Genomic DNA, 22,300 nt, shown 5'->3' with positions numbered 1-22,300 from the left:
GTCCTGCAATGTTATTGAAAAATCTCGATATGGATCATGTGCCTCGGATTCACTGGTCTAGTGAGCGTTTGAGTTATTTTTTAAAGTGACGGCGGGAAGTATTAGGTCATAATTCCTAACTGGGGATCATGGGTAATTAAAGCAAGATTTATGTCACCGGTTGTCTGTACTTTATGCTTGCCAAGCACAAAACAAATTCTTAAACACAAGTTGGTATCACATACGATGGTCAAGGATGGACGTATGTGCCACTGGCAAGGAGATTATACTTTGAAACTACTCGTATACTACTACACGTTGAATCATCATAGATCATCCGGGTTGGGGAGAGAGTCATGCTATACACGTATGAAATTATTCAAAATGTATCTAATAATGCTATATCTCTCGACATTAGTAAGATGATCCTTCAAAGAATTTGAATGAGCATTGCTCAATGTTCTACATATGCTTGACTGCTTCTCTGAACACAAGACACACAATGGAGGATCCTCTCCTTTCAATAAATAAAGATGTGTGTACGTAGTATGATAAATACGTCGTAAAATGACCTCTACAAATGTTGACTGAAACCCTAGTAGGAACAACACAGAGTTGATTTAATGTGATGAAGTTTATTACTACCCACCTTTTTCGCTTAAGACCTTTGATGAAGCATCTTATTACAGGATTGATGTCACTTGGGACAAGAAGTGGCGTCACCTACTTGTTGAGTACTGCTTTTGTTGAAGCATTATCATCCATCGGGTTACAAATGATTCCAACATGACTGGTTAGGAAACAAAAGATGATGTCATGTTGGCTAGTTACAAGTACATTTGCTTCTGCTATGAAAATGGAGTTGTTATTCCGTAATCTTAATCATTTTGGATCTACTAACACTGGCCCTATCAACGACGTCAACACCCGTGGATTCCTCTGTAAATACAAATATGTATATGTAGGTATCACATAGATACATCTGTTATGCCTTAAGGGAAGTATAAAATAAGCTGATGAGTATCTCCTTTTTCTTCAAAAGCACATTATCTGAAGTTTGTTACACATTGATACACATTCGCCTCCAACAACATCATTTTTTGGTGTGATATTTCGACTTTTGATAGACATTGAATTTCAATTACAAACCCACAGCCACAACAAAGGGCAAAATCGCTTACTTAAGACTTCATGGCAGCAGCTTAAATGGTTAAAAGAGACATTGTGACCAAATGACAACTGTTTATTTTGTTTTCAGTTTCAGATTATCAGCATACACAGTAGGTGGGCTTAAGAAGTACTTGCATTTGCATGTCTAAATCGCAAGATCTAAAGTTGGGAATTTATGTCAAAATAGCTAGTAACTAAGTAAAGATAAGATTTATGGATAAACAACTATCATATTCAGTGCAGGTTCTGACACCGTTATCAGGCAAGTGTAGTCTTAGAACCTCCACCAAAACGTCGCTCTTAATTGTAATTAAGAAGTTGTTCATCCATAAATCTTATCCTAACTTAATACTCCAACTTCTAAATGCCTATCAAAGAAGTTAGCTGGTAAATATTCATTGAAAGGAGTAGCAAGGACATTTTTAAGGATCCCAAAGGCATATATTTTCAAAACATCCAGTGAAAAAAAGTTTGTTTGCAGAACGCCCCTGTAGCCCAGAAGTTAATACGGCCAATCCCTAACTAAAATAAATCCATAAGATGAAATAATGGCAATAGGAACAATCTGTGTAAGAAGAGGGTGCAGTGTGACCACGCGAGATGACGTCACACAAGCCAATCTCAGCAAGATGCTCACTGGTGGAAATTATCACTGCTCAACACTGAGAGCTACATTTCGTAACAACACATATTCAACCGCGAAATATACAGTCTGCATGTTGGGTTGTATTTGTTGTTAAACTCTGTATTCAGCAATATTCCAACTACATGACGGTGGCCTTTAAAACATCGAACCTGGACCAGACAACCCAGTATTTTATGTTATGACCAACGTCACACATCATCGGGTGCAGCTATCATCCAAGTCACCGATCCAGGCCCGGTGATTTATTCAGTCACTACTTGTGACAAACTGTTCCTGGGAACCTATGCTGAGCTTGGCTTCCTTTATTTCATATCCTCAATTATGCTTTGACTGTTGTCTTCCAATCCTGTACTTCTTGAGCAAAATCAATGTTATAGATCAGGACAGGACATGCTTGACTATACATTGATAGTGACTGGCGTAACTGAAGAGTAATAAGAAAAGAATGTTATATTATTCACATACATATTTACTAGCGTGTGAAATTAACGTTAAGAGTTATCCTAGACTGAGCCTCTGTTACCACAACACAACAAGCCATCAAGTGAAGATGTTGGTCCTCCGTGTTCTCGTTTGTGTAGCCCTCTACACCAGTGTTACAAGACTACACGCTCTATTTGTACACAGTGAGTACTTTAAGGGTTTTAGAACAAATACACAGTCAACTTTGTCATGGCCTTTTTGCCCCGTATGCCGTCGGTACACTCGGTATATTCTGTACCTGCACATTTCTGCAGGCAGGGATGGAGTAGTGATATTGCCTGAATTCACGGCAACACACCTCCCAATGACCCCTCTGTATATAGTTCGTACAACATGACAGATGACTTTAAAAAACATTTTAAGTAAGGTTAACAGACATTGGGTTTACAAGTATATATATGTTACGACGAGTGAGCATAATGTGATTGTTGTTGTAAATTTGTGACTTGAATCAATCAAAGAAATGGTGGTATGACGCCATATGGATTTCTCCGAATGCTGGGTCGAAGATGACCCTTGACATCAGGTTGAGCAGATTGTGCTGGCGGCCGTAAACATCTCATCATCAGACATAGCTTGTCTAAGCAAACTGCAACTTTATGTCCTTTCTCCAACATTGATAGCATTTGAGTGTGTTCAACGAGTCTGAATCCAGTTGATGGCCATGGACTTATATTCTCTCAAATTCGATATATAAAGTTGCGTGTGAAAGTCGATGTGTTTTTGTGTCTTTCATTGTTACAGACATAAAAAATTAAAAATTAAAATTAAACTATTAGTGAATTAGAATGGCAACTTCGGTGCCATTGCCGATGTCACAAAATAGTTTTCTTTTCACATCCAGCATATATAGCCCAAATTTGCTAAAGATGAATGGCATAGATGCTCAAGGTCTAAGTGTCATAGTATATATCGGGCATTTTTTACGTGTCATGCAAACTGCTAAACCGTTTTCTCAATTGACTAAAATATTCTGACACTGAATATGGATGCGTGAAACCATTATGAGGTTTCATTATAATTTTGTCTACTGAAAGTTGATCTTTTGTGAAATAATTGGAAAAGAATACTACATACATAGTCATACAAATGGTAGTATTACATAGATTTAGTAACTTATTGACCATTGACGTGGTGTAGTGGATAGAGCATCTGCCCGGAGAGTGAAAGGTCGTGGGTTCGTTAAAAGGCATTGAACGATACTCGTTTTTACTCTGCCTGTCGCTCGGAATGAAGTGCTGGACGGTCCGGCATGATAACTCAGTGGGCTAGCACCATAAAAATGGCATTAGTCCGGGTAGTACAAGCACACACACACAGACAAACAAACACACACACACGCGCGCATGCACGTACGCATACGCGTATGCACGCACGCACGCACGCACACACGCATGCGCGCATGCACGCACACACACTCACACGTTGCTATAAAAATCCAATGATTACACTTCCCTTAGTTACTTATTTCATATTTGTCAGTCTTTTTTAAAAATGCTATTCAACAACGTATGCTTGTCATGAGAGGCGACTTACTGGATCGGTGGCTCAAGCTTCGTGATCTTGTTTATTTGCGACTCATTGCTCATAATATCAATCACTGTCGAGTCTGGTCTAGCCTCATTCATTTGCAGGCTGCTTGACTATTTAGGAGTGTAGCATTGACCGAAAACCGAATAAAGAAATCAGTCAACGAGCCCTTTTCATGTTTGTACTTCAAACGGTGATGCACGCTGGATGAATGCTAAACAAAATGAAGCCATCTCTATGACTGTCGGAAAAATGTCAACTTGTCCCTTGACATATATAAACTATTATCGACTATCCTCATTACTGAGAGACACCAATTACAACCTCTACTGTTAACCTCAACATTGAAACTATGACGCAGATGGCATTAACCTGAAACACGATGGATAATTACTAGGTATATATCATACAGGACACATCACACAAACAACGGGGAATTACGGATTATTTGTCCTCAGTATGCAATTGTTCAACAGCGAAGTCATGCCACCACTAACTGAAGCACAACAGAATTACAATGCAGAACGATCGAAAACATGCGACTTGCAGTCAGCTGAAACCTGGGTTCACCATGCGCTCCAGACTATAATCTCTACACCCTGGTACATCATTAGACGAAACCAAGTCAGGCCAACCCCGTTGTGGCTGCCGAGGACTGCTTTCTACAGTGGCAAAGGCAAAGCATCCGACACGACAGTTGCAATTTCGGTATTGTGAAAGATATCTGACCAGGTTGTGCGGACAATCATTCGTGGGGAAGGTCTCGAGCAAGACGGTCTGTTTGTAGTCATTTTGATGGTTCAAGCAAGTACGTCCTGTGAGGACAACCGCTTGAACAGCAACGAGTCAAGCATCAATCTGATGACGAAGCTAGGATGTACCAACTTTACTGTGAAACAACCGTAGGTACCAACGGAACACGAAGGTCGACAGGTTTGGTGGTGGCAGCGATAAACTGGTGCAAGTGAAAGGCAACAGGACGACCCTTAATATTGTGATGATATCCTACATTCGCATTAAGATCCATACTAATGTCATCTTTTAACAGAAAAATGCAAGATAAATAACAACACATGCAACAGCAACATCCCTTTAAAACGAAAATATACAGGTCCACCCGTGATACTCCAAATTGCCATGTTTGTAATATCTGGTGCTTTGTCCACTGTCACGTGTCATTGTGTCATCACTCATCAAATATTCAGATGTGCAGTAAATGCGTGTCAAATCCCATACTGCATGAACAATGCATGCCGTCATAATTTATTATTTGCATCAATAAGTTGATATTCCAACTCTGTTGTGCCCCTGTGTCGGTGGAGGAAGAGACTGTGGTAGTTGAGCGCACTTGTTCCAGGATCCGTGTTCCTTTGCCAAACTCTCTACTTTGCCCCTTACTTCACCTAGACGGATGGTAGAATGGGTCGGGATCTATCCATTGGCTGTTCACGTGCAAGGCAAATATTTTTATTGTTTAGTCTTACACTACTGCCTAGAAGTTCATTCCCCTTACACGCATGGGCAACGCGTTACGCAACCAGTGTGCATCGGGTTGGTCACTCGTGTGGAACCCGTCCGCCACGCGTGTGATACCCGTGTGCAACGCGTTGCACACGGGTGTGCACCCCGTTCGCCACTCGTGTGCAACGCGTGACACACTCATTAGAGGGGGAACAAACTTTTGACCAAAGGAGGACCCGTGTTAAGCTGAACCTGGAGGTGGTAACAAGGAGAGAAAATTTTGTTATCCTGACGAAAAATGATAATACACATGTATTTGCTAATGTCTCCTTTCTTTATGTGATTTTGTGGGAATAACCTGAATACTGTTGTGATTAAATAGATCTGTCTTGTTTTATACGACCATTGCTTCTAAATCCGATGGTGTTAAGAGAATACATGGTCCTGGAACATGTTATTGCCATTGAAATGCTTTTATTGTGATTTGACATTAACCGTCTGTAGTACGACTTTCAGTGATAATATGTATGAGGTTTTGCGGCGAATTGTTTTTATTGGACCCTAATTACTTTATGATGACTTGGACTCTTTATCTCAGCTCCATAGCCGTGAGGCTGGAAAAGAGCAGCATGTAATTAATGAGGGTGGGTTATATCATTGAGGATACACTTGAGGGAGAGAATACTAATTACCGTACTACAGGAAGAGACCTGTAGACGTAAGCGCGGGGTTGTGTTTTAGCTGGCCGTTCCATAATGGCCGCCAGGAGAAGTAAACAGTGAGCTTTGACTGCGTCATCTAAAATAAATAATAAGATACAGCAATATTATTTTCACGGGTCTGTTGAATAAACTCCCAGCGCTACTGTCAATGTATCTTCTACTTGATCCTTGATACATCATTTTGGCATTCACAATTTATAGTATTTCAACGTACAAAGGAGCACTGATCTAAATCAATTCCGCGGGAGTAGTTGTTGCCTGTGCATTACTGTATTTTCCCAGTGAGTACCCGGATGATATAGCAGAAATCTAGACTTGTTCGCGACCTGTGCTCGCCATTCGTAAGCGCATTTTTATTGATAGTAGGACGTATGGTCACATTGATCAACGAAAATGAAATACAGTTTTGGAAATGGTGATGAAGTTTTGATAAGTCACTTGCTTGGTAATTGTGCGATCTTCGTGTACAATATTTTGACTTGCAACACAAAGTAAATATTTCATCTGAACATTGCTTATTTTACCGTGTGTATATGTTTACACTCAAAATGTAAACAGATTTCACTAAGGAAATTTATTAAATGCCTAAATATTCAGTTATTTTACAAATTAACTGAAAAATATGTCCATCTTTATTAATATGATAACGAATTCCAAATATTTGTATATGTTAAATATCATCACCAAGTACAGTTCTGTATTGTTTGGCTTCTTTTCTTAGCATAATTAATAGTTGTGATGTGTTTAAGCTCTTCTGATCATCTTTATCATTTTTAGTCAGTCGGTTTAATAAATGGACAGATTATTCAGTCAATTTGTAAAATGATTGAAATATTTAGATATTTAATAAATTGCCTGAGTGAATCATATTTTACACATTGACTGTAACATATACACGCTTACAAAAGAAAATACATGCGAAAACAACGTCTATCGCGCATCGAAAAACTTCCCAACCAAACGGAAAGGAACAAGAATGATTCTGTTCAAAGCTGCAGCGAATGAATGAAAACAAAATGCAAATATCATTATTACAACCTACCAAAGTTATAATGTATCCGGGAATATCAACATAAAGGAACAATATCCATTGCATATGCAGCTGTACAAAAATACTTATTCGATGTCAAATGTCTCTGTGAGAATCAAATACTTTAATAATAATTATTTGGAAACAATATTTGGAATATATATGAAATATATTAAAATATTTAAATATATGTACGACAGGTTTGGTGGTGGCAGGGATAAACTGGTGCAAGTGAAAGGCAGCAGGACGACCCTTAATATTGTGATGATATCCTACATTCGCATTAAGATCCATACTAATGTCATCTTTTAACAGAAAAATGCAAGATAAATAACAACACATGCAACAGCAACATCCCTTTAAAACGAAAATATACAGGTCCACCCGTGATACTCCAAATTGCCATGTTTGTAATATCTGGTGCTTTGTCCACTGTCACGTGTCATTGTGTCATCACTCATCAAATATTCAGATGTGCAGTAAATGCGTGTCAAATCCCATACTGCATGAACAATGCATGCCGTCATAATTTATTATTTGCATCAATAAGTTGATATTCCAACTCTGTTGTGCCCCTGTGTCGGTGGAGGAAGAGACTGTGGTAGTTGAGCGCACTTGTTCCAGGATCTGTGTTCCTTTGCCAAACTCTCTACTTTGCCCCTTACTTCACCTAGACGGATGGTAGAATGGGTCGGGATCTATCCATTGGCTGTTCACGTGCAAGGCAAATATTTTTATTGTTTAGTCTTACACTACTGCCTAGAAGTTCATTCCCCTTACACGCATGGGCAACGCGTTACGCAACCAGTGTGCATCGGGTTGGTCACTCGTGTGGAACCCGTCCGCCACGCGTGTGATACCCGTGTGCAACGCGTTGCACACGGGTGTGCACCCCGTTCGCCACTCGTGTGCAACGCGTGACACACTCATTAGAGGGGGAACAAACTTTTGACCAAAGGAGGACCCGTGTTAAGCTGAACCTGGAGGTGGTAACAAGGAGAGAAAATTTTGTTATCCTGACGAAAAATGATAATACACATGTATTTGCTAATGTCTCCTTTCTTTATGTGATTTTGTGGGAATAACCTGAATACTGTTGTGATTAAATAGATCTGTCTTGTTTTATACGACCATTGCTTCTAAATCCGATGGTGTTAAGAGAATACATGGTCCTGGAACATGTTATTGCCATTGAAATGCTTTTATTGTGATTTGACATTAACCGTCTGTAGTACGACTTTCAGTGATAATATGTATGAGGTTTTGCGGCGAATTGTTTTTATTGGACCCTAATTACTTTATGATGACTTGGACTCTTTATCTCAGCTCCATAGCCGTGAGGCTGGAAAAGAGCAGCATGTAATTAATGAGGGTGGGTTATATCATTGAGGATACATTTGAGGGAGAGAATACTAATTACCGTACTACAGGAAGAGACCTGTAGACGTAAGCGCGGGGTTGTGTTTTAGCTGGCCGTTCCATAATGGCCGCCAGGAGAAGTAAACAGTGAGCTTTGACTGCGTCATCTAAAATAAATAATAAGATACAGCAGTATTATTTTCACGGGTCTGTTGAATAAACTCCCAGCGCTACTGTCAATGTATCTTCTACTTGATCCTTGATACATCATTTTGGCATTCACAATTTATAGTATTTCAACGTACAAAGGAGCACTGATCTAAATCAATTCCGCGGGAGTAGTTGTTGCCTGTGCATTACTGTATTTTCCCAGTGAGTACCCGGATGATATAGCAGAAATCTAGACTTGTTCGCGACCTGTGCTCGCCATTCGTAAGCGCATTTTTATTGATAGTAGGACGTATGGTCACATTGATCAACGAAAATGAAATACAGTTTTGGAAATGGTGATGAAGTTTTGATAAGTCACTTGCTTGGTAATTGTGCGATCTTCGTGTACAATATTTTGACTTGCAACACAAAGTAAATATTTCATCTGAACATTGCTTATTTTACCGTGTGTATATGTTTACACTCAAAATGTAAACAGATTTCACTAAGGAAATTTATTAAATGCCTAAATATTCAGTTATTTTACAAATTAACTGAAAAATATGTCCATCTTTATTAATATGATAACGAATTCCCAATATTTGTATATGTTAAATATCATCACCAAGTACAGTTCTGTATTGTTTGGCTTCTTTTCTTAGCATAATTAATATATTGTGATGTGTTTAAGCTCTTCTGATCATCTTTATCATTTTTAGTCAGTCGGTTTAATAAATGGACAGATTATTCAGTCAATTTGTAAAATGATTGAAATATTTAGATATTTAATAAATTGCCTGAGTGAATCATATTTTACACATTGACTGTAACATATACACGCTTACAAAAGAAAATACATGCGAAAACAACGTCTATCGCGCATCGAAAAACTTCCCAACCAAACGGAAAGGAACAAGAATGATTCTGTTCAAAGCTGCAGCGAATGAATGAAAACAAAATGCAAATATCATTATTACAACCTACAAAAGTTATAATGTATCCGGGAATATCAACATAAAGGAACAATATCCATTGCATATGCAGCTGTACAAAAATAGTTATTCGATGTCAAATGTCTCTGTGAGAATCAAATACTTTAATAATAATTATTTGGAAACAATATTTGGAATATATATGAAATATATTAAAATATTTAAATATATCGTTTTTAAACGTTATTTTAAATGTATCGGATATTATAACCCGTGTTCGTTTCTTAACTGATCACTTAGTTTGTTTCAGTTGTTTCACATAGGTGCCAAGTCAGCTGAGAAAGCCTATGTGACAACTATATTAATAATGTCCATGGTTCGTAAAAACATCCATAGAGTTCGATAACAATGAAACAACCAGTCAGTGTATTATCGGTTACCCTTTGAACAAAGTATGTTGTTTTTACATCTGTACTTCACGCCATGATATGAGTGTGTTCCCTAGGTTTAGTAAACCTACCTTCACATATAAACACTTACATTTGACATATCCACTGTGCAAGATAACAGTAATTAATCAATCAACGTATTTCCTGTTGATCCTTTGATGTCTGGGAATGATCCGTTGATTTACAAAAAAAGTAAAGCAACTGATCATACATCTCTTGCTGGGCTGCCACGTGCATATTACATTACACACATTCCACCTCACTTCAAACCTGGATTTAGATTGAATAATTACCCCAGGTACAAGAAAGACCAAATTGGAACCTTCATCGGGTAATCTGAGTGGTGCTACAACTAAGTATACATGTTATAAATTCATTAACTGAGCAGCAAGTGAATTACGACACTTGGATTACGACGAAATCCAAAGGTCGTATTACCTGAAGAATCAACCTTCATTTGAGAAATATCTACTGCTCTCAAAATCAATATTTCTCCCAATACTAAAAGTCAGAACTTCTAACCAAGGATTACCAGTTGAAACTGGTCGATGGCTGAACATTCCCAGGGAAGATAGCCAGTGTCCACTCTGTGATTCTATCGCTGTGGGAGATGAACTGCATTATTTATGCCGATGTGAAGCTTTTCACCAACGGCGATATGAACTCTTAAATAAGCAATATCTTAAGTTTCCAAACATTTAAGAAGATTATGACCACTACCAGTGTAAGAGATCTAAAAGGCCTATTTAAATTCCTTAACAATGTGTACAATACAATTGGTAAATTGTATTAGTATCCACGTATCCTATTTTTATTATTTTTGTTAAATTGTACATAATAAAAATTGTAGATAATTGTATGTCATGTTTTTCTAAGAATAAATGAATTTGAGTTTGAGTCCGACACCCGAGAAGAAGCCAGAGATTTGTGCCCCTTTTTGAATAGTTTACAATCATGTGTTTTAGGGTTAGCTGTGTTGGCTTAAACGTATTTTTATTTCAAAAGAAATCTGGATCGGTAAACAAGCAAAACTTGCATTTGTAAATGCTTCTCCAGGTAACAACTTAACAACAGCTGGATATATATAAGAGAGTGCTGAACATAAACATACAAAATGCACAAATGAAATACACAAAGCCAATACACTGAAGCAAGTGGTGTCTGTGAAATAAGGTAATGCAGTTTTCCCTTACTACATGCATAAACTTAAGCTACTCAAACCTTTTTCTTTTGACAATGATGTCGTGAACTGATTTAAGAAGAGTCATGTTTGTAGAACTGCTTAACTACTGCAATGTAATATCATTTTAGACCATACCCATGTGTGTAGAAATACACAGTGTTTCTGATATTATCGTATTTTTGGACAGGTATAGAAAAAGTGAATTGCATCTTCAAGGTGGTATCCACAAGTGCAGTCTGGTATGTCTGATACATGTCGTCTAAACTTATCAACGTTTAAGTCACTGCAGCCGAGCCTAAGGCGACAGAGGACAATTTTACATGATCTATGAAAATATTTGAAGTCAAAATTATTAATAATTGCATCAGAACGATTAATTAAGGATTTGATTTCTTTTAATGAGTGAGCATTAGTTACTTCATCGGATAGAGGGTTCCGCAGGTTGATCATATCCAGAAGAAATGATAAAGCATAGGTCTGTGTTCTGCATTTGATTGTTTGTATGTTGAATCTATTTCTAAGATTATATTTGCTGTTATCAGAGAATTGAATATACACTTTTCAAATATTTTGGCTAAGCAACTTGTGAGTGCTACAGGTCTATAATTTGAGCATTCATGTTCATCGCTGACACTGACACCGCATCAGCCCGGCAGTGGACTTGACACAGTTATTTGCGCACCGATTAGATAACTCCTACAGTCAGGGTGGGGTGGTTGTTCAAAGCGAAACGGACGACCCCGTCTGTTATCTAATAAATGCTGTGCGGCGTCTTTGATCTTGCCTCCAACCATACACCTAATAGTAGTAAACGATGATCAGGATGGCCTGGAAATAAACACAATTCTGTCTTGTTGACAAGGAACCAAATCACCTGTCAAGCATTTTTGTTATGTATGTGTGCCCAGTGTATCCACAATTAACTAGAATGCTTCATATCCACAAATATATATAGAAAATAGATATTTGCCCACAGCAAATATTCATTTGCTTATTTGCATCAGTGTGGTTTATCAAAACATGTACAATGCTTTCTTACGCTATGTGAGCCAGACTGAAATTGAACATTAGGATAACGTCAGCAGGGATAAAAGAGGTCATACCAAAGAACTGTATTTACTAGTCGAAAAATCAGACATTCAGATCAACCACTACAAGGCCCACCCGGATCTCCAGGCTGACCAGATCAACACCCCAAAGGAACAGCTCTACGCCAAACAAGGAGTCCCTTTCGTCATGGTGCACAAGAAGGGGGGACACGACACCGAGTACGACATCACAAACTACACAGACTTGTACCACTTATTCCAGAGTAGTGGCCAATACCGCCGCCCTCTTTGCCAAGAGGCTCTTTCTACCAGAATCCCGACCCCCAGGAAGAGAAGCTGACCAAGAGACTACTACAAGGATACCGCCGCTAGACTTCTAGCCACACACGCTCGCCAGCCGACGCCGTGCCTTCCCACGCTTGACCCCCCACCCCCACGCTTGACCCCCCACCCCCACCCCCACCCCCACCCCCAGGCCCAAACTTTTCCATATTATTGAATATTCTTTTATCACCCACTCCCACCCAGCCAAACCCCACCCCCCTTAACTTTATTAGAATAGGCTGTAAACTTATATTTTTTTGGGGGGGTTGCACTTCTTTATTTAATCATTACGCTTTTTTACCCCAATAGTATAAGTGCTTCCCCGTGTGCGAGATACGCTAAAGTCGGAAAGCGCACGTTAAATCTCCGAGGTACCTACCTACCAGAACTTTATTTGCTGTTCTGGTCATACATAAATATATGTAAGTTACGTACATGGGGAGGCTAGATTATTTAAAGCTTACAGCAATATAGTGCAAATATTATGTTCAATAAAAGAAAACGTTGATAGATCTATAACACACTTTTTGTACTATTAAACAAACTGTGGACTTTTAAGACATTTTCGCTTATTGTAATAACATCTAGCTAACAAATCATGTCTATCTCTGAAATCCACAAGCATAGTTGCTGTCAAACCTAAAAAACATATTCAGGGAGGTCAGTTTTGACTTGCCAAGCACCATAAGGTGAGTTTATTTTTAAACTGTCAAAAGCGATTGTCCCTTCAATACTAGTATATGTCTGGAAGCTGTCTCTCGGACTGTTATGAGTTATGATGTATTTTATGATATTACTGGGGAATGTTCAAATTAGTTACTGTCATTTAATCCAACGTTCTAACTGTCAACTGTCTCAACAAGACCATAGGTTTGGTTATATATCTCCTCCCTGTCTCTATGTCTTAAGTTGTTAATCGGTAACTGCGGTCCAAATGTATCAACTTATTCATCTATTGTTGCAAACTTGACTGATTTAAAAATATCTAATTGATCATGAACTCCTGTCAGTCAAGCACCTGTATCAGAAATGTAAAACCAGCCATGTTTCATGTAGTCCCCAAATCTGGTAATTATTTCTTCGCAATATCACTGAAAAATGCCGATGTAACGTGACATATAAATTTACTCACAGACAATATATTTTTCGTGAGAGTGAAGCACAATTTTATTAAAGTTTTATTAACAATTTCATAAACTATAATAATATTAATATTAAAATTCATCATCACTTGCCAAGTTTATGAAAATGTCACCAGTTGGGAGATGTCACAGATAAACAAGGATTCGAACTAAGTTTGATCGTTTTTGACACTGAGGTTTATCCCCACTTTGCCAGCAAACTGCAGCAGATTAACAGTGAGTGAGCATCGTAACTATGTTTATACAAGAAAAGATGTCATGCCAAAAACGCTCACAGTAGTTAGTGAGTAAACTCACGACCTGTCATGACTGGGTTGAGTGACTTCCTCCAATCAACGTGAAAGGATTACCCACAGAGAAAGAAAGGATTAAAGTCACCCACAAATCTTATCCTAACCCCTCTCATCCAAAACTTAATAAACCAAAATATCAGCCCCAAAAACCAAGCTCTAGCTCGTAAACACCCATTACTTACTCCAATATCCCAAAGAATAACAAACTACCTAAATGAACACCAAATTAAAAATCTTAAAGAAAACTGCAAACAATCAACTATCTTCACCCCTAAACTTGAAAAAGACACAACACTAGCTAGCCAAATAAATAAACAAACCGACCCAAACATAGCTAACACCACCACACTAGCATACATACACGAAAATTGGCCAAATTGGTGTCACATTTACAAGGACGGATCTTCAGATCCGACCTCCAAACACACAGGTTTCGGAGTCCATACCACACAACCAACTAAAACCACACAATCCTTTCGACTCCCCAAAAAACAATCAATATTCACGGCAGAACTAATGAGCATGGCCTCAGCCCTCCATAATCAAGAATCCCAAAACCACAAAAAAAATCCTAATACTTACCGACTCTCTAAGTGGACTGCAAGCCCTCCAAAACAAAAATACCAAAAACCGACCTAAATCAATAAATCAAATACTTAAAAGCTCCAACGACCTAACTAAGGCAGGCAAACAAATAACCTTCTTGTGGATACCCGCCCACGTAGGAATATACGGTAATGAAAACGCCGATAAGGCAGCTAAACTATCCCTCAAAATCCCAGAAATAAGCTTAAACTTAACCATCTCAAAATCAGAAATTAAAAGCGTTAACAAGCAAAAAATCACCAAAAAATGGCATAATCTATATCTAAACTCAAATAGCCAAGTCAAAAAAGTATTTAGCAAACCACTAACCAGACCAAAAATTCTCCATCCATCAAAAAAAATCGACAGAGTAATCACTAAACTCCAAACAGGACACAACTACCTAAATAACCACCTAAAAAAATTAAAAAAACACACTACAGGTAACTGCCCACACTGCAAACAACTAGAAACCCCAGAACACGCACTCATCCACTGCACACTCTACCTTACACATCGAACCGCATTACAAACCACCCTCAATCTAAACAAGGCTCTCACTCTAGAAGTTATACTAAACCCACCAAATAAACTAGAAAACTTCAAGGCCTTAGGCGTATTCTTAATCAACACGTAACTAATAAAACGCATCTAAAAACACTATAATCTACCAAATCAAAATCACATAAACAAACAAACATCCACCATACCCAGCTCCCTTAGTTCTCCTCCCCAACCCCATCGGCATCTATTCCAAATCTCAAAATTCCCAAATTCTATATAAGCATCCCCTAAAGCCCCCTCTTGGGTTGCACACACCACTTTCGCCACTTTCGGAAACACATTAAATGGCCTGGCCGGGCCCGTGTGCGAAATACGCATCAGTCGGAAAGCGCACGTTAAATCTCCAAAGTAAGTAAGTAAGTAAGTTATCCTAACGTAGTACTCCAACTTCTAAATGCCTCTCAAAGAAGGATTAAAATCCTAAAGATATCCTATCTCCGTTGTATAGGTACTCACAACCTCTAATCATAAACAGTTACGTTTGGTATCCCCAGCAATACTCACTATGGTCATTTGGCAAATGTAAAAATCACAAACCCTAACGAGATTCTGTCTACATGGTCACACCCGGTGATTGTGAAGATCTCAAATTCTATCAACAGTCAGACAGCATGGTTGTTAAAATTCATTTCCAACATCCTCTTATAAAAAGTATAAAAGTGTCCCACACAAAACTTTCTTTTATTTATTCTTTCAAAATACAAAACCGAAAGTGGGGTGTGGGGAAATGGGACATATTCCTACGTGAAATAATGAGACATTAGTAGTGGTGACGGCTATATCATAATTGTACTGTCTAAAGCATAAATTTGGCGAACGAAAAACGTTATATTTGCAATCAAGTGGAATGACTCAGGTGGGCAAAATGAACATGTTCGCAATCCACAAACAATCATTTTATTAATGGCGAACATTTACCAACCCGCGACAATCGTGTCAACACGGGGGTTCCCCTAGCAATAAACTCGCATCTAAATTCACTACTGTTCTACTGTCGGCTAGCCACAATGGCTAGACTGGACCCTAGTGGAATGGTTCATGCCATAAAAGTCTAGCAACCGAACACTAATTAAGACGGGCCGACCTTGTATTTATGGTCTGGTGAACACAGCTCAATGGCCGCTCATTAACTCAAATTTCACATCTCACTGTTTTGTTTTATCTCACTATTCATTTGATAAATTTGTCAACTTCAACTAGAACACGGTCCCGTGTTACACGCGTGTGCAACGAGTGACCCACGCGTGTGCAACGGGTTGCACACGTGCTGCACACCCGTTGCACACCCGTTGCACACCCGTGTCCAACGGGTGCTCAACCCGTGTGCAACCCGTTGAGGACCCGTGTCACATGCTTGTAACACGCGTTCTCAACGCGTGTTAGGGGAATGAACTTCTAGGCAGTAGTGTATGTTTCCGCAAATATAAAATGTTTGACTCATTAAATTGCCTAGAGTCTTATGATAGCTCATGGCCGGCTCATGGGCCAATCTGGTGGTGTTGTTGACCTCTGTATTCGGCACAACTCCACTTTCTTGACATGGACTGAGCCAGCCTATCAATACATCGGGTAGACAAATAAAGCGCTTCAAGTAATATTTGCTAGAGTATAACATTCCTGTAACCCTGGTATTTGCCTTATGGAAATCCAATGCTCTTCAACACTGTCCTTTTTAACAATCGATGATAGGTGGAAATTCAACAATCTGGTTCAATTCATAACGACAAAAAGAGTCATCATGAAAATAATTATTCCGAAAACATTTCCAAGTACGATTCATAGGTTCGATTCCTGGTGATCGAGGCTCCTGACAAACAACATGTAAAATTAAATCCATTTGAGATTTCAAAAACTATTAATGGGCATTGTGGAGAAGTGAAAAATGTAGCTTATCTCTGTTGTGGCTCCATTCTTGTGGAGTGTGTGAAGAAACAGCAATTTATCTCTTTATCTCTTGTCTATCAGTCAGTTTGCTAATGTTGAGGTTGCTGTTTCAGCACATAAGACACTCAACTCCATTTGGGGCATTGTTCGTGACAGACATCGGCCGGTGCTTTCCGACATATCCGAACAAGATTTTTTTGTATAGCTGAAGGATCAAGCAGTGACATCTGTAAAAAGTTTTACAAAAAGAAGGGTGTCCATGGAAGTGACAATACCATCTATCTCTTAAGTTTGTGACCTATGAAACTTCCTCGTCGTAGTAAAGCTGGAAATGTTAACATCGGAGTGGAGGTGTATGTCCCCAATCCACTGTGATGTTATAGTTGTCACCATTTTTACCACGGTTCGACGGGTTGATACAAAACAGGAACGTTATATTTACTTCTGAAGCCAAGGCTATTCAAAGAGCCCTGGAATATATTCAGAAACAAAATGCATGTAAAACCATTTCCTGTGTGCTGCCCGTGATGGTTGCCTGTCTCGGGCCACCGTCTGTCTGTTGTCTTTGCTAACCACCTCTATATTTATGAGGTAGCAGGTCTCTGACCTTTTGACCTGGGCGCTCCGAGTTCGCCGCGTGGAGGACGTAAACGTGATTATGAGTGGGCTTAAGTCCCATACTATCTATCTCGGTCCTTGACATTGACCACAGTTTCGCCTGGCCATGTTGTGACCACATGGTTATACCTCCTTGCTGTTGGGTCAACATCTCTGCTTGAGCCAACAATGTAATAAACCTGTTTACTTAGTCCAGCATGTGTGACTGTGTAGACTGACCCTCAGCTAGACGAGTTATGTAACCGATTCAAGTTCAGCTCACCATACATGCCAAACCAAGCTGAGCTTGCCAAGAATACGTTTAAGCTGTCTATATTCTCTTAGAGAATTTTGCAGAAATGTATTGAACTCTTTGAGTTTGTCACTGAGTTGGGAAACTATACAGACAGTTGCATTGGAGTCAAACAAAAATCTTCACTTCTATAATAGTTGTTACAGACTTAATACAAGTATACTTGTAGATACACCCATTGGGAGTCTGATGGGAAGCAGCGTAAGGTCCAGGTCACTCAGAGTGAATTATCCTGTGTACACGATTCCTTGGATATTATTTTCTTGAAATTGATGATAATTTGTACACTGACATCCAGTGAGGGTTCTCGATCAATATTTGGAGGACCTCTCTTGACTCTGAACATGACTCGCATTTCGTGACATTTCCGATTCATTTGAAGAGTTATGGAAAACTCAACTATCCAAATACATGTCATATGTCAAATACACCACTGAGGTGTGCAACTAGAACATTCTAGGATATGATTAGCTGACCTTGAGGGTCAAGATTGGCCTGATATCCATGCTGCTTTCTGGATCGCTCTTCTTCATGCGATCTTCAAATCTGGTTATTCTCTTGGTTTACCTTTTATATTTATGGAGGTAATTAGAGAAACAGAAAATTTATGCTAAATATGTACTGCATTTGGTATGTGTCTATAGTCCAAACCCAAAGTAATGTGATTCCACCAAGATAGGATATGCCTTTGTTATGAACGTAGTTCGAGGAATCAGCAAGTTTCTTGTTTTCACCTTACCTGTAATATAGCAAGAAGTAATATGTGCGTAAGGTATCTGTTTCACATATTGTTGGCATTTAAGCTGAAAAAAGTGGGGTTCACGTCCCCTTAAACACTGAATTTCTTTTCCCACCACACCTGCACTCTTTAAAACAAAGATCATTAGTCTTTACATATTTTCCTTGCAGGTGAAAATATTTCAAATGGAAAATATGCAAAACAGAGTAGTACCTCTTCGATCTACGATGCTAGTCGGGCTTTAAATAAATCATATGTGTCATCTGGATCACTAACAAAATTTGCCAGCCCGTCCTGGTGGGAGGTCGACCTGAGGGGCTACTTCACCATCAGCAGCATCACCCTCACAGCAGCCACCTACGGGAGATGGAGTAAGTTCATACAGAACACGTCACTTTTGTTTCATTGGGTGATAATGTAGAAACATATATAAAATAGGTTGCACACCATATATCCCACGAATTATTTTATATCAGTTTCAGCGCAATTCAATAACCAAAATAAATTGTGTAGGATGTCACTAGTGATATTTTTCAAGATTTACACACTCTCAGGTTATCTGAACTCTTTCCATACAGTGTTGTTAAATGGGAATAGTGCATCACAACACTAGTTTTGCATCAGCAGATCAGCAACAGGGGATCTTATGTTTGACACGTGCACTGGGATATTCCTTTGTTTGCAGATGTTTACATGAGAAATGCCTTCGTGGAGGTGATGGACAAAGATGTCAGTCTCTGCTCTGATGTCCAGTCGGAGTGGTGTGGGAATGTGTCCAGCACTGTCACTGCTGGGGAAGAGTTCACCTTTACCTGCAATGCTACATTCCCTGTCCGCTTTGTCCGTATCACAAGGCCATTTACCACCAATGTACACCTCGTTATCGGACATGTGGATGTTCAAGGGGAGGGGGCTAAGAAGCCATATCGTGAGTAAACCATTGATTCACCGTTGGCTTCACAAAAGTCAAATCGGTTCAAAGTCATAATCCCCTATATGTTTGAGCACGGTTAGAGTGAGTGAGTTAAAATGTTTTAGCTTTGTATCTGGTTTAAGTCAGGCCCAATTCTATAACAACTGGTCGTGAGAGGCGACTTAACTGATCGGGTTGTCAGTCGCGAAGACTTTTCTGATTGCATGTCATCATACCCGATGTAGTGGGACGTTCATCATAACATAAATGACTGATTTGCCTTCCTGACTCTAAAAAGTAACTATATTTTATAGGTTCCTACTACAAACCGTTGAAGAACAAGAAGGTGTCTCAGCCGTTCCTAACCACGTCAGCCATAACAGCCGGAGACTGTGGCATCATTTGTCACCGATATAATTCATGCATCGACTTCAGCTACAGTGCAGTGTCGCCGACCAATGAGAACTGTCTGCTTTCTGACAAAGTGTTGTCTTCATCTGAAGATAACTTTTGGACAACTTACACTAGCTTCTGTATGTAAACATTCAACCAAAATATAGCAAGCTTCTCCCACACTTTATGACAACTATGTTTAAAATATAAATATACTCTCGTTGACCCTAAAACAAGCTTCACTTTAAGATTATCATTTTGTAAGTTGTCTAGTATTTCTCCAAAAATTGATATGGTTTCAACCAAATATCATGTTTGCCATGGTGTCATATGGGACTGGGGTCGAATGGTTCTCATAAACGTTTGTGATTAATTGGATTAACTCGGTGACTTGTTAATTTCGTTTCATTCTACAATGACGGTTTTGCAATGCTGATTGATGAGTTGACGCGAAATGACGTCACATTTACCATTGGGCATTTGAGGTCACCCATTGCATTCAACGTCACCTTATGCAATCAGACCATACGCTAACTCGGATTGAAAGTCATCAATTTTCGCCACACCCAATGATGATAATGACAAACTCTTTGCACCAAACATTCAGATCGGTAGGTCGAAATATGACAAAAATGTAAAGTCCACCATATGTATTTCCTCAATGTTAAGTAGGCAGGGAAAAGAGTTGGAATTGTTTAATATTACCTCCCTGTCTGGTATACAGTATGACATACATGTACCCACTTTCACAAACAATTGATTTGATGACTGACTATGCGCTCAAATATATACGCTGAGTACCTCCTGGCATATATTAATAATAAATGTTGTCCGATCGACCAGTTTGTCGCACTTTTACTAGTTGGCGTTTACCAACCAATGAACAAAGTAAAAGTGAGTGAGTGAGTGAGTTGGGTTTAACGCCGCTTTATACACTATTCAAGTTATATCACAGCGTGTCAGCTTAATGTGGGAGGAAAGCCCCAAGCGATGCAAGTCTTAGACGTTTACCTCTTACTGACAAACCAAGAAACATAATCGGGGCGAACCGGGGTTCGAACCCACAATCATAGGTTTCTGGCGTGTCCAAGGGACACAACTCTGCACAGCGAATCACGGCGCCTCAGACGACTGGACCATCCGTGCACCCCACACAAAGTAAGACATTTTTCACCAAGTTAGGTCGTCGGTTACATGAACATTATTTCATTTATTTCATGATGCTGGGATTTTATCAAAAAATTTTATGAAATTGTCGACGAAAATTCTTGAAAAACAATAACTATGCCTTAGACTGTTGGAAAAAATGTAATTGATGCAAGGTGTTTCACATAAAAGCTGAAAAACAATGTCTGATCTTGACACGAAAGACAAGGCACCCTTCCTCACTTATAGTGTAGAATAATAATTATATTCTATATATTGAAACACTTTGAGCACTAAAATGAATGTATTTTTTTATTTTGTCCATATGAGTAGTTATACAACTTGAGCAGTTATCACATTAAAGGTACTGTTTTTTACCGTTATCGCTTTGTATTCAAAAGCAACGGATAGGCGAGAGGCTATTGGAAGTAATAGGAATATTGATATTTGTTGGGTTCGATGTCTAAAGTTGTGAAATGGCTGAAATCTACTAAAGGTGCAAGAATCGTTTATGTTAAGTTTGCTGAAATACATATTACCTAATGTATGGCAACACGCATTTACTACTGACACATTAAAGCAACTTTTCTCTTGATCTGACAATGCACCAAGGATACTAAACACTGTGATTTTCAATATCGATTTTTCCATCAAACTAGATATACCAAGAGAGAATTACTTGCAATGAAGCGGAATTTTAAACAAGTGAATCATATCATGGCTTGTTAAATATATTTTCACTATCTGTATCAAAGGGATACTCCTAATTTCTATCCTTCATACAAAAATTCTAAAAACTACAGAAATGTTTTTTGGTAGGAAGAATGACGAACATTGTGTTTTTGCAAGAAAATGGACAACTTTGAATGTTGAATTTGAACAAGAACGTGAATGTTAATGATATATTCCATTGTATCTCACATGGAATCATAATGACACACTCTATGAGTCTCTGTATATGTTTTGTATGTGATTTGTATCTACACCTGCTGATGTGAATAAACCGTTTTTCTATAACACTATGAAAGCATTTTATTTGCTGTTTCTTATGACAAAATGCCATGGGTTAACCTGGACCAAATTATTCTGGTCCTGTTGACAACGATACTGCCTAACTGTCAGGATGTTCGAGCTGTAATGGCCAGCTGCAACAGTGTTAACCATTATGTACTGGTGTGAGGCTATTCACAACATAAATGTCAGGTTGACAACTATAATGCGCTGAAGGCAGGTTGTTATGAACCATACATTTCGGCTGCCAGTC

The 22,300-nt window shown here is 38.9% G+C and overlaps 1 protein-coding gene across 1 annotated transcript; it reads left to right on the top strand.

The window, feature by feature from the left end:
* The first annotated feature begins 2,341 nt into the window (after positions 1–2,341).
* Positions 2,342–20,415, top strand: LOC125377527. The gene is made up of 4 exons (XM_048391210.1): positions 2,342–2,421; positions 18,755–18,955; positions 19,270–19,512; positions 19,812–20,415. Exons 1-4 carry the CDS (start codon positions 2,346–2,348, stop codon positions 20,036–20,038), a joined length of 747 nt encoding a protein of 248 aa, XP_048247167.1. The 5' UTR covers positions 2,342–2,345; the 3' UTR covers positions 20,039–20,415.
* Positions 20,416–22,300: the final 1,885 nt, after the last annotated feature.

Source organism: Haliotis rufescens, unplaced genomic scaffold, assembly GCF_023055435.1.
Source record: "Haliotis rufescens isolate VD_foot unplaced genomic scaffold, xgHalRufe1.0.p SCAF_9, whole genome shotgun sequence".
Classification (NCBI taxonomy): Eukaryota; Metazoa; Mollusca; class Gastropoda; order Lepetellida; family Haliotidae; genus Haliotis; species Haliotis rufescens.
The sequence above is the reverse complement of the archived record's forward strand: the minus strand, read 5'-3'. Positions and strand labels throughout refer to the sequence as shown.